Source organism: Paramisgurnus dabryanus, chromosome 2 (assembly GCF_030506205.2).
Source record: "Paramisgurnus dabryanus chromosome 2, PD_genome_1.1, whole genome shotgun sequence".
NCBI lineage: Eukaryota > Metazoa > Chordata > Actinopteri > Cypriniformes > Cobitidae > Paramisgurnus > Paramisgurnus dabryanus.
The window spans coordinates 20,219,890-20,234,058 of record NC_133338.1 but is presented as its reverse complement, the minus strand read 5'-3'; the positions used below and the strand labels follow the sequence as shown (position 1 = coordinate 20,234,058).

General features: G+C 38.0%; 2 protein-coding genes across 2 annotated transcripts; one reads left to right on the top strand and one right to left on the bottom strand.

The window, feature by feature from the left end:
- Positions 1-930: 930 nt before the first annotated feature.
- LOC135750871 (E3 ubiquitin-protein ligase RNF186) lies at positions 931-11,888 on the bottom strand. Its single transcript, XM_065269898.2, has 2 exons — positions 11,634-11,888; positions 931-1,786 (listed from the first exon to the last, which is right to left on the bottom strand). The coding sequence occupies exon 2, from the start codon at positions 1,698-1,700 to the stop codon at positions 1,086-1,088; it is 615 nt and encodes a 204-aa protein (XP_065125970.1). The 5' UTR covers positions 1,701-1,786; positions 11,634-11,888; the 3' UTR covers positions 931-1,085.
- On the top strand, positions 4,229-10,817 carry LOC135730688 (uncharacterized). Its single transcript, XM_065248577.2, has 4 exons — positions 4,229-5,273; positions 5,382-5,453; positions 7,046-7,186; positions 7,827-10,817. The coding sequence occupies exons 1-4, from the start codon at positions 4,901-4,903 to the stop codon at positions 8,345-8,347; spliced, it is 1,107 nt and encodes a 368-aa protein (XP_065104649.1). The 5' UTR covers positions 4,229-4,900; the 3' UTR covers positions 8,348-10,817.
- Positions 11,889-14,169: the final 2,281 nt, after the last annotated feature.

Below are 14,169 nucleotides of genomic sequence, written 5' to 3'. Positions count from 1 at the left end.
CCGGTGTGCGACCCCCCTTTAGACCAGGGCTATTCAAATCTTACCCTGGAGGGCCAAGCACTACAGAGTTTAGCTCCAACCCTGATCAAACACACCTGAGCAAGCTAATCAAGGTCTTCATGATCAATAGAAAATGGTTCTCAACTCTGACCCTCTAGATCCACTTTCCTGCAGAGTTTAACTCCAGCCCCGATCAAACACACCTGAGCAAGGCAATCAAGAGGTGTTTCTCAATGTCAAGGAAGGATCCTCAGAACCCAGAATTTCGAGGATGTTACGTCATCGACATCCGTCGAAGGACTGTTCCAATGTCGAGGATCCTCGGAATTTCAACAAAGGACTGAGTCCTTCATTTGAGAAATATCCCAAATACAGGAAAGGATGCATATATGTAGCCTTCGCGCTTTGAAATCACCCACAATCCTATGCATGCGTACCTTTTCACTGACGTAATGACGCAATGACGTGCACTTGCTAGCCTGTTCCATTTACGTGTTCTCCGAATGCTAAAGAGGAGCCAGGAAGTGACTTGTATGGACCATTCCTCCCAGGAAAGTATCCTTGACATTGAGAAACAGCTAAGGTCTTCAGGAATACCAGAAAATTGCAAGCATGTGACATTGATTAGGGTTAGTGCTAAAATCTGCAGAAAAGTGTATCTCGAGGGCCAGAGTTAAGAACCATGGTCTAAGGCAGGGTATTTTAGACTATTACTTTGAAATACATTAGTTTTGGCCACTGTTGACAAGGCACATACATCTTGAGAGAATAATCACCTTTATTTACTAAACAAATGGATAAATATTCACATAAGTAGAAGAGAAATCATATAAATAAAATAAATTCACATACAGTAGCCAGAAAGTTTTTGGTCACCTTTAGGCCACACAAATGAATTTAATTGTATTTAAAACAAATAACTGTAGACATTTCATGACTTTTCTAAACTTTTGCATGGTACCCAATGGTCCCAAGTTGTCCCTAACAGAGTTATCACAGACGTAGTTAACAACATTAATTCTAAAACAGCAGAATAAACACATTTATGCATTTATAAAAGATAAACTTTCCTGCTCCTTCATCTCCTAATTATGAAAGATGCTTGGCCCAAAAACAACCCCAACAACACAAGTCAACACAAACATAATCCAGAAAATGACAGCAAACATCTGAACACACATCAATGTCTTCTTGTGTTTCCTAAGAGCTTCCATCTCTTGATGCAGCAATCCGGGTGGCTGTACCCTTTCTGTACCCTCTCCCATCTGCTCCACCCTTAAACTAACAGTAGGCAAGATTATGAAGCGGGTATCTCTCTCGCCAACAGACAGCACTACCCGTTGGGTCACTGTGGCCATCCGGGCAGAAACTGAGACAGGCAGACGGAATGCTATTGGAGGGAGCTGGGAGAGAATCCGTGAGTTGCAGGGAAGTGAGTGTGCATCGCCACCTAGCAGTGGGGTGGAGTGACGGCAGAGGGGACACGAGATTGAGGGGGTGCTGTTGGGGTCCGGAGGGTGCAGAGGAGTTAGCTGGATTTTGCGAAGACACTCTGTGCAGAAGACATGAAGGCATTCCAGCATGCGCGGGAGTTTGGAGTCCTGGTCATACTCCTGATAGCAGACTGGGCATTCCAATTCTGGAGACTCTGCAGTGTTGGGCACCTCGGCTTGTGCAGGAGTGGGACGAGTCTCTGACATGATGAAGGATGTGATGGTTGCAAAGACAGAGGATATGTGGCTTGCCTTTAGTGGGAGCTTCCAAAGTCGTCCTCTTCTGAATTCACCTGGATAAAAGATACTGTTTTAGTGTAAGAGCTTTACAAGATACTGTTTAGCTTTTCTTTAACTACAAAGCTATTTTATAAGAGGATCCCTTATAGTGTTCGACTTGGTCTTACCAGTGATCAAATTAAAGCGGCTGCTCTCCGCCTCTTTCATTTTTGATTCACTTTGCAAGCGTGTAAAAGGTGAGCAAAATGATTTTATTAATTGCTCTAAAATATCAGAGTAAGCCCTTACATACACGTACAAAACGTTGACATAATATAAGAGCACACGTCAATTTAAACCCGTCCTTTCTCCCGCTCACGTTAAATGGAAGCAAGAGGGACTCGTCCATACAATACAATATAATTTTATTTTATTTGTCTAGCCCATTTAAAAAAAACTACTAGTGCTTACCAAAGTGTTTTACAAAAGTCAGGGCTTATCATTAGTAAGACCTATATAAAAACATCTAAGAAATATATACAAAAAAAATGTTTTAGGGAATTAAAAAGTCAAGAACTGTTGAAATTAATAGGAAACAGAGAAGTTTTCAAATTAGACCATAGACTATCCCCTCAAAAGTAATCAGGACAGAAGCCGTCGAAAGTCTACAAAATAGATAGATTAAAACACCAGATGTGAACGGGACATGTCTCCCTCATCCACTCATGAATCCGATCAGTGTTGCCAACTTTTTCTTAGGGGAAGTTGCTAAAGGAAGGTTGTTTTGTTGCTAAAAGTTGTTAAATGACATTGTGACATTGCTAAATGACGTGTGCGTGATGACAATATTACTTCCCGAGTTTGCATTAACATGTAATATAGATAATAAAACATATTTATCTCATATTTACTGTCCAAAGGGAAAGGCTCCGATCACAGAATATTAGCCCAAAACCCAAAGTACTCCCCCCTCTTATAGATAGGATAGATGTACCAGCAAAAAGTGCAGCAACCATTACAAAATGCTGTAGAAGATTTGTTCATTATTAATGTTTACAAATGGAACCGTATTTGAATGTGTTACCAAAACATGCTATTGCTGTGGCTGGTCATTGAGGTGAACCGTCACTACTGCTGTCTCACTCACAATGCTGCAGGCAGACAACTTGTATAGACGGTTTCGGCAGTAACAAAATAAACAAGCGGCTTTCGTGGTCAACACTTAACCTCCGGGAAACTCCGTTAAGAATAAATAACAACAAAGTCCTTTTATAGTAGTTTATTTATATAACAAGCAAAATAAACAACACGTAGATTACCTAGGAAACCAAAACATTTGTTATTTTCAACGAGGTATTTGTTCAAGAGTTCAGTTTAGCAACTAGTCAGACCATTAAAAAAATATATTTAAAATTTAAATGAAAACATGTTTTTTATTATATAAATCTTTTTTTAAAGTTGCCAAATAATAAAAAAAATTATCAATTGGTTGCTAGGTGCTTTTTAAAAAAAAAGTTGCTAGAGCTGGCTGATAAGTTGCTATTTTTAGATTGCTTTAGATTTTAAATTGCTACGTTGGCAACATTGGTACGATAATGCTAAAATGAGTTCTGGCTAGAGGGGATACAGCTACGGACAAATCTTGTAAGATGTTGGGTTTAGGATTAGGTAGGGTGCACACCAAAGCGTTAACGCAGACGGCCGGCGTATGTTTTCAATTTTTTCCAATGGAAGTGCGGCGCTTTTCAAAAACGTCAGCAGCTGGCAGGTTTTGTTCGTTCCAGCACTCTGCGTTTTTCCGCATTCAGCGCCGAGAGTTGAAAAAAATTCAACTGTGGGTGAAACGCTCAGTTCGTCAATGTCACTTCCCAGTCTGCCGCCCAATCACAGTGGAGGAGGGGTGGTACAAATATCACCACAACCAACTGGTGCATCGACTGATAAACAAAGCAGAAGTATGGGGCTGTTTACACTTGGTATTTTGATGTGTTTTTGCGATCGGATTGAAGTGGATGAGAGAGACACATTCTGTTTACACTTGGTATTTAAATCCATCTCTTTTGTCCACTTTCGACCACTTCTGTCCTGATTATTTTGGTATGGCTTATAACAAAAAACAGAATAATGCCTAAAAGCTGCTGTGTGACAGGGTGTACAGTTAACAAGCAAAAAAAGAAGCTGTCGTCGAACCCAAAAAATGAGCGTTTAAAGAGACAAAAGTGGATATAGGTAACTTGTCATAGTACTACTATTATTAGAACTACGCCCAGTGAAGGGAAAAGTAATCGCCGATCCACTTTTGTCTCCTTAAAGGCAGGATTTTTTGGCTCGGTAGCTTATAAAAACTTATTTCAGTTTTTTTAGCTTGTTAGCTGTACACCCTGTCACACAGCAGACGGTTGAATTTGTTTCCCCCCGGTGGGTGTGGTTTTCAAATTAGAATAAATGCGCACTGTCTCTAGCATTCCAATGACGCTAGGCAGCGCAAATATAACGACAAGCCTATTATCCCTCCCACTCTGAAGTGATACTAAACCCGATGGAAAAGCTAACCAAGCCAAAGTGAAGTGAGCTGACACAACCTGACCCATGGGGTACTATGCAATGGAAAAGCGCCATATCATAGCAACCAAAGCATTCAGCTAAAAAAATCTGGCAAGCACCTATTGTCAGTGCCCATCCACCTGGCGTTTTCTGGCACTTATAACTGCTTTGGTGTGCACGCCCCCTTAGGGCGCGTTTAAACGCTTTGGTAAGCACGCCCCTTTAGGTTTTGGGGATGTAAACAACGCATATCCGGCGAGATTTCACGGGATTTTGACCGTGGCTGTATCCCTTCTAGTCACAACCCATCGATGCCGTTTTTCAATCCGTAGGTCGCATTTAAATGCTGCATACGTCATCAAGACTGTCTTATTTCAGCTAATTAACAATTATAAAGTTGACTATTATTCTTAGTTAATCGTAAATTGTTGTAATATGCTTGCCATTCGCAAGAATTGAGAAACGGCCCGAATGTGCTTACCGTATCGATACTAGAATGTGACGTGTAAAACACTGCAGATCACTGATTGGTCAAGAAGAATTGTCACTACAAGCGTCATTGGATTTGCGACACCACACACCCGCAAGATTCAAATACAAAAATATTTAGCAGTCGCAGAATCGTTTGGTGGGACGGATTTTAAATGGCTGTATCGTGGTGGTCGGTAGACGAGATACAGACGTTCCTCTCGTTCTTGACCAAGGAGCGGATCCAGCGAGAGCTAACTGGGGCGACGCGGAATGAAAGAGTTTTTAAGGAAGTCGCTCAGCTCTTGGTTGCACATGGCTACCACCGTACACACAATCAGTGTAGGGAAAAGTTAAAAAAACTAAGATGCCACTACAGAACCATAAAGGACCACAACAGCCGGAGTGCTTCTAACAAAAAAACGTGGAAGTGGTTCGACCAAATGGACGCTATCTACGGAGATAGACCGAGGAGCGATGAGAGGGAGGGTGCCATGGACATGGACTCTTTCACGGTGGTTTTGGAGAACACGGTGAAAAAGGAGGACGGTACGTTGTGTTGTGTTAACTCTATATTACGATTAAAAGCTTGACTTTATTGACAGTCTACTGTAAAGATACGTCTAACATTTATGCCTGTTTAATTTGCCATCGCAGGGTCCCCACCAGCACGACCGCAAACACCAACAACCCCCAAGACAAACATTAAACTGGAGCATGTCAGCACAGGTATGAAATGAGATCAGAACCTAACAAAAGTGTATGGCAAAAATACCTGACATAATGGCTGAGGATGCTAACAGCTATTGTGCTACTGTTTATACACCGCATTCCAAATTATTATGCACATGCCATTTTTGTTTATTTTTCCTAAGTTTATTTTTCCTAAGTCAGTAAGTTTACAAATTTAGTTTTACCATCAACACTACATGAGAGTGTCAATGTTGTTCTATTAAAATTAAATGAAAATGTCAAAAGATACTTTAATACTTTGAAAAATATGCTTTTCCAAATTATTAAGCAAGTTGTAGTTCTCCTACAATATGGGTATGAAAAATCTCTTTCTAAACAAAAAAAGTGTGCATTATCTTAAGAAAGCAAATTACATCCTATAACAATTTATATTTTGTGGGTCTAAACAGAAATTATCAAACTATTATAAGATTTGTGAGTGATTCACATCACAGTACAGAAAGATTTGACTATATAAAGGCGTATTATTATTATTATTATTTTAGATAAATATAAGAAAAATGCAGCATGTATTTAAACCTGCCGGTGTCTCTTAAATCCCAAGAACCCCTTTAATACAGGATCCTTTAGTTTAGTGCATAAAGCTGTATTTCTACCCCTCTCACAAACCAAAACGTGCAAAAATGAAACATTTGCTGGGAGCGCAGAATACAAGACGACTATTTTCAAACGGTTTTATTCACTGACATCCCATAATACACTGAATAATGTAGATGAATGTCATTCTGGATTGTTGGTGAATAGCCACTATATTCAAACATGGTTTCTTGATGGTCCCTGAGGGGGTCAAAAGGACATTTAGAAGATAAATAGAGTTCCTAAAAAGATGTTTTTTCACTATGGGATATAAAGGGAATCATGTCTTCTGAAACAAATGTACTTTTTGGAGGATAATACACCATCCCATGCTACAAAACCCCCACTATTTTAATTCATATGGGCATAAAATAGGAAATAAATCAAGGTGTGACCTCCCATCATCCTCTGACTTTAGTCCTATCTAAGAGCATCATTATATGAAAGCTCTGTGAGGTGGACAGCACTATAATTCAAAACATCAACTTAGGGATGCAATACTAGCGTCTTTAAGTGAAATAAAGACAAAACATAGACTTGTATACTTACAAGTTTAATGAATGGGAGAGTTAGAGTCATGTCAAATATATGCTCATATATTATTATGTAACTTGTGTTTTTTGGACAATGTTGTTTTGTGTCCATGCAGCACATTTCACAGATATCTGTTTTTGGATCATTATAGTCCATTATATCATTATAAAAGGAACAGCTTATTTTTGCATTTTTTTCAAAGTATTAAAGTATCTTTTGACATTTTTATTTCATTTAAATAGAATAACATCCACACTGTTATATAAGTGTTGAGGGTAAAATAAAATTTGTAAACTTACTGACTGTATTGGAAAAATAAACAAAAATAGCATGTGCATAATAATTTGGAACGCGGTGTATAATATTCAGTGATGTTCTGGAGATGTTGTTACTAGTTTGTTTTGTGTTGTAATTTGAGCATAACAATTTAAACTAATTGTACAAACTTTTTGTTTCAGATTCATCTCTTACAGTTGATTCTTTAGCACTTTCTCCGTGCAGTGACGCCATTACTTCCCAACTCGTGCTAGCAACGCCGTCACCAGCAGGAACGCCAACACCTCCTAGGACAAGCATTAAACGGAGACATTCGAGCACTGGTATGAAATATTTGTCACGGTTACAAATCATCATCATCATCTTCTAATCTAGAATAAGCCTACCTACTGCTTTATAGTATACCATAATATCATAATGTATTTATCATAATATAGGATGTCATGAATTCCTGTTGCTTACAATGTGTAATTGCTAGCTACTGTAACTTTGTAATTACATCACACATGCAACTAATGGTTATTATGTTATCATGTTGGTTGTATTGTACTCAAAATATGGGTGCACCGATTAATGCCGATATACACTAGTAATGCGTTGCCGATTACTGTTCTGAATCGCACAGCCGATATTATACACAGCTATTACATGTACTACGGCTTTTGATCAGTAAGTCCTTATCATTCTGAAATCACTGTTAGTTTTAGTCGTTTATAACATGCATTTGAAATAGCAACACTCGTCAAACATAATCATTACACATATTTTTATTATATGTATATTGAGTTTCTGCGCGAGAGCGCCCTCTGGCTTTTAAATGTAGCGGCATTTCACCGTAATTCATTGAGAAGCATATCAAGCATCATCGGCTGATATATCGGTGCACCCCTAAAACAAAACTTTAAAACCTTTAGGTTGTCAAAACATCCCTCACATTTCTAACTGCGTTTCCTTTTGGTCCAGTCAAGAAACGGAAACGGAGCCTGCATCAGAAGCATTTTGCTGTTTTAAGAGAGATGCAGTTGGCTGATACTCAATTGCTGGAGCTGAGAGAGCGACATTTCCAGATGATGATCGATGAGGCCCGGGAGATGCGCGAGCAGGAAGCTGCTTTAAGGAGGGAAGAGAGTGCACAAATGGCTGTGTTCAATCAAGCCTTCCTCAACATCATGGATAAGCTTGTACAGGTGATGAGTGGCCAGCGAGAGCAGACGAAATGGACCCTGCACCACCAGGATCACCTTGATGTTTTCAAAGAAATGCAGGCGACTGATGGTCAACAGCAAGACCTGAACCGGGCGCAAAGAGAGCGTCATTTCCAGATGGAAATCGATGAGGCCCGGCAAATGAGGGAGCAGGAAGCAGCCTTAAGGAAGGAGGAAAATGCACAAATGGCTGCATCCAATCAAGCCTTCCTCGGTGTCATGGAGAAGCTTGTGCAGGCAATAAGTGGCCAGCGAGAACATAACTCTATGCCAGAATAGAAAACTGCCTCTAACATACTTTTTAATTTTTAAGTAATTCTGCCTGTGACATATTTTGCCACATCCCTCATCCACCCCATCACCTCACTCTTAGCTGGTTTCTATCCCAGTTAAAGAGAAGGAAAGCACTGTAGCTTCGGGCAAAAATTCTGAGCTCGGGGCCCTCCCCTCGGACAGTACGCCAAATAAGCTTTATCATATTTGATTACAGGTTAATGCAAATTTGCAAACAAATTTGTGTTTTATACTATATACATATTTGCACATTGTTTAAAGTTTGCTTAGCCTACACTTTTAAGTTGTTGTATTCATATATTCCTTATGTATATATTATGTATATTGCACTACATACATTTGCACATTTGTTAAAGTTTGCCTTTGTGTTTTTCTTAAATAAAAATACACCGGTCAAACATGTAATCTATGATTTAATATTTCATAAGCATATGATTTACTACCTGATACGTGTAAATGATTAATAGAATATAATGATAAAGCCTGTTTAAAGCCCCCTAACCTAAAAAATGCACTTTTAAATGTGTTTCTAGCAGAAAATGAGTCACAGTGTGTGTGTGTGTGTGTGTGTGTGTGTGTGTGTGTGCAGAAACATCCTGTTAGTTATACAAATCCATCTATTCTTCTTTGTGTAATCTCCTTTAAACCGCAACAGTCACACAAAACAATGTGATGTCACAATGATTACGCCCCAACCATAACCGCTCCCCGCTCACAGCCTTATGAGCACCTAGTTCAATTTTCTATTTTCTGGTAGAGACACACAGGGCTCCAGACTAACTTTTTTCACTTGGAGCACAGTGGCCCCCAACTGAAAATTTTAGGGGCACAACCAGAAAATGTAGGGGCACACACCGTAAATCAACATGCTAACCAAATATTCACATTTCTACTAATTTCCACTGTATTACTAATAAATACTTTAATGATAGATGCAGAAAGTACAATGTGTTTTTTCAAATTCAGTGACACATTTTATTGTGCACTTTTGGAAAAAAAAAGGTCAAATTTACTGGTTGCACATGTGCGACTGGATGTAAAATTCAGTGGCACACTCTCAAATTTTAGGGGCAAAATGCCACCATTTGGGGGCAGTCTGGAGCCCTGACACATGTTTTGATATAGTCCAAAGCACATATGTGAGCGAACAAAGGGGAACATAAGCTTTCTTTGCATTTAAAGAAACACACAAAAAAGTGCATTTTTGATTGCAGCCACAAATGGCCATGTTTAACATCATATAATGAAAGATCTGTGGTGTATTTTGAGTTGAAACCTTACAGACACATTCTGCAGAAACTAGAATGTGTCTGTAAATGTTCAACTAAAACAATAAATCTATTATCCCACCTGATTTAAAGCAGTACTAAACTGCAGTAGAAGTGTGCTGAGTCTAGTCAATGCATTGGAAAAGCGCCAGGAGACGAACAGACATACAGGGCCCAGATGTATTTTGATTAAACGGGTGTGAATTAGTTTATGTACATACTTCGATTTACATCACAAAATTTGCATATACGAGAACAAACCACAGACAAATGTGAGTATAATTGCATAGTAAAGCCTTGGACATACAAAATTATGTTCCAATAAAAGGTTTATTAGCAGTGACTGCTGTCTGTTTTCTCATTAGTGTCAAATTAACCCTCGAGTGGCCAGAGTCAGAGCAACCATCACTCACAGGAGAAGCTGCCTAGCAATAGCTCTCTATAGTATTAAAGTAATAGGACTGAACGCTTGATTTAAAACATTTATGACCCTGAACCAAAAAAAGTCTTCTTGTAGCCAGCAATACATTGAATGGGTCAAAATAATCAATTTTTTTATTTTATGCCAAAAATCATTAGGATATTATATAAAGATCATGTTCCATTAAGATATTTTGTACATTTCCTACAATAATTATATCAAAACTTTATTTTTGTGAGTGGACGCAGTTGCTAAGGACTTCATTTATTCAACTTTAAAGGCGATTTTCTGAGGGGCGTCAGTTTGTGTTGAAAAGTGGTGGGGACAAAAAATCAAATGAAAAAACATGACAGCAGGACAGCAAAAATATTGAATAACGGCGTCACCAACTCGACTCAACAGTGTTGCTGTTTGTCATATTCACAGAGAGAGAATGTATAACTTGGGCAAGAAGAAACTGTGTCAAGAATTTGTTCAAGTTACTGATCCGCGCATGCATGTTTTTGGGTCATTTTAGAATCACTAATAGTTTGTTTTGTTTAAGTTACTGTTTTTGGACTCTGTACATTTTTTTAAACTACATTGCATGTTTTATTTTGTGCAAATAAACCTATAACATTTCTTGGTTCGCTTGATTTTTCAGAACATTTTAACCACCAATGCTTTCAAAAAGTGGTGGGGACAAAATTAGCCATTTCAAAAAGTGATGGGGACATGTCCCCAGCGTTCCCAGTGTAAATGACACCTATGGATTTTCTCAATGTTTAGATTATTTGCACCCTCATATTCCAGATATTCAAATTGTTGTATCACGGACAAATATTGTCCTGTCCTAACAAACCATACATCAATGGAACACTTATTTATTTGAGATGTATATATTTCAAGAAAGTTTTGTTGTCCACGGTTGCATTTATTATAGTTTTTTAGTATAATTTTCAAATTTCTAGTTTATACATGCTATTTACATTTGTAAAAATATGTGTATGTTTGAGGTGCCCTTATTTAAAAAACACCTTGTACTGACATGATATTGCACTACATTTGCATCCTTATTCTGCACATTTTGTATGTATAATTGGTTACATTTGCACTGTCCACTCGACGTTTACATTTGCAATGTTTACATTCTCCGTATTATTTACATTTTGCTAAATGTACATTTTTGTATATTTGTGCACTTTAATGTGAGAGCCAAATATTTTGTTGAACAGTTGTATAACGACAATAAAAACTAAAAAGGGAGAACCAAGGTAAAACTAAAACTAAGGATATATCAGTGCCGTTGTTTTGTCTTAAGATACACACCAATACTATTTTTTGTATGGTTTGTTTGTTAAAACTACTTAAATGTCCTAATATTACTAAAGCTTATTCCTGAATTAATCTAAACCCTGTCCTGGAAACGGCCCCATAAAGTATATTTGACACAACCAGTGCCAAGACACACAGGTCAGAAGAAATATACACTTCGTACATCTAGAGGATATGGGTATTTGCATTAGATGGCTTACAGTATATTTATGGCACAACTCTTTCTTGAGCTGTGCCATATATAAGACAGAATGAAAGATTCACTTACCTGTTAAGCCTCTCTGCTTTCCTTCAAGGTGAAGCTTTCTGAGCCCTTAAAAACATAAGTGCTGGGTCCATCTTCTAGTTTAAAGTCACAACTAGTAAGCTTTCAAAAATCCTTCATTGAGCAGTCAGTGTTTAACTCAGTTAAAATTTTGATCTGCATGTGTATGTTTTTGCATGTCTGTTGCTCTCTCTCTCTCTCTCTCTCTCTCTCTCTCTCTCTCTCCCTTGATGCCATGCTTTGTATCACTGGGGTGGGAGCTGGTTTCACTGACATTTATTATCAAGAGATGACTTGGTTACTAAGAGAGGGAAAAGCACAAGAGCATTTGTAACTGTAGGATACATCTGTGGATTTCTTTTTTAAGCTTGCATACACAAATAAACTTGAAGCTTCATTTAAGAATGCAGTCTTGTCCTTGTATTGACATTTCTCATTTTAAACACTCAAAGTTAAGGTGTGACATTGAATGGCTGATGGGAAGGGAAGACAATTTTTGTAAATGATCATTATCAATCAAAATATCTTAAATGTGACCTTGTTTGTGAAAACCCAGCTAAAGTCATTTTTTTTGTGATTTAATGCTTTCTGAAAGTATCCTACATAATGTAAAGAACATTCTGTGAAAATATAACCTTGTTTTTTATTACCTATTTCATTGCTAAATAACAACGTTATTTTGTGTATTTGGTATAATACAATGTGTTTGCGTGGGTTATGGTTAAAAACACATTATTTTCCACATACAGTAAATTTTTGTAGCTCCAGATTTCACTCTCTTCCTGAAACGCACGGATTTGAAAAGCTCTGTGTCCCTGATTGGCCAGCTAATCTTTACGTTGTGATTTATCTGAAAACCTCTGACGTCAGACGGAAAGGTTACGCTCCTTATCATGTTTGAAAGATTCGCTCACAATGCAATGCGGGAGAAATTATGATAATGTCGGTCTTGTCTACATCACCAATCCCAGGAAGTAAAATTTTACCTACAATCTGTGTGTTTGTTGTAGTCCAAGAAAAGAGATTTACGTTGGAGACAATAACTCGCGTCATCGTTTACTTTGGGGTTTGTACCTTTTGCATATCGTTAACATGTACTAATAAACACTTACACACCAAAGGAAATCTAAAATCGTGAATCGGACCATTGGTGCTCTTTAAACTGACTAAGAAAGGCCAAACACTGAAATCAATGCCTGAAATGCCAGACATTGTCACCTATGTGTTCTTTAAGGTATAATAATTTAATCAAATTTTCTGGATGCACTTAAAATAAATTGACTTTATTGTAAGAAAGTATAGGGCGGTTTCCCAGACAGGTATTAGACTAGTCCTAAAATAAATGTAAGAGCTGTCCAAACTGAAAACAACTTGCCCTAACATATCTTAAAATACATCAGTGCCCTTTGTAAAATGCACACAAGTAATGTTTTTAGTAAGGCATGTTTGTTAAACTAGTTTTATTTCCTAATTAAACTAAAGTCTAGCCCTGGCTTAAGCTAATCCCTGTCCGGGAAACCGAAATTTCATTACAACTGCCACTAGGGGGCGAACTCCAACTGTCGTGTCTCGATGTTGTTTACAACTGAAAGGCAATTTAGCCTATGTATCTTTAAAATATAAAAAAAGAAAACATGTAGTGCAATTTTAGTAATTAGGAGAAGATTATATGTTGTAAATACTTGAAATTTAACAATTTATGAAAGTTAAACTGTTATAAACAAAAGAAGTTTAAACGCTCTGCATGCATTGATTATGTGCACTTGCACTTTTTTTGTGCAATGTTGATAGTTAAACTATTAAAATATTGGTTCTTGCAATGTTAAACTGCAATTGTTTAAAAAAGGAAATATGAGTTTTCAGTAATTTAAAGGAAAAATACTGGATACAAGAAGTGTGCATATTTTTTATGCATTTTTTAAATATATTTATGACCTATAACAAAAAGTAACAAAGACAACACAAGTTATAACATATAATATTTTTTTAGCCTAGAAATCTAGACGCACCCTAGCGGCCGCAAAATATATTTGCTGCCAGGGTTTAGTCTAGGCACTCACAATACACTTAACCGGTCCAAAAACCAAAATTTGGTCAGGCCAATCACATCGTGTGTAGCGTCTGTGGGGCGGGCTTAACATGATGACGACAGCGCTGCAACGGTTCCTACTTGAAAACAGAGAATGGCTGCTGCTGCTGGCGAACAGCTATCTTTTGAAGCGGCTTTGGCCGCGACTCTGGAGGACTTAGACTTATGTTTTTCTTTGAGAGAAGAGCAAATAAACCCTACTGAAGTCCTTTTTAAGCAAGAAAGATGTGTTTGGAGTTTTGCCGACTGGTTACGGTAACTACGTCACCTTCTTCGTTGCTCTGATCCGTCATAGCGCTATCCTATTGCGTGCAGAGGCATTTTGAGGGACAACCTTATGTCCCGCCCCTTGCATTGAGCCGTTTGTGTGAAGAGTTGCCAGACCTTACATCTTGATGTAGGTCTGGCTAACCAGGCTAATATTTTTTGTGAATTGATTGTGAATTGCAA

Coding starts and splice junctions, on each gene's coding strand:
- LOC135750871 (XM_065269898.2), bottom strand. CDS start 1,700: ATGTCAGAGACTCGTCCCACTCCTGCACAAGCCGAGGTGCCCAACACT.
- LOC135730688 (XM_065248577.2), top strand. CDS start 4,901: ATGGCTGTATCGTGGTGGTCGGTAGACGAGATACAGACGTTCCTCTCG. Junction 5,454..7,045: donor ACTGGAGCATGTCAGCACAG/GTATGAAATGAG, acceptor TTTTTGTTTCAG/ATTCATCTCTTACAGTTGAT. Junction 7,187..7,826: donor ACGGAGACATTCGAGCACTG/GTATGAAATATT, acceptor CTTTTGGTCCAG/TCAAGAAACGGAAACGGAGC.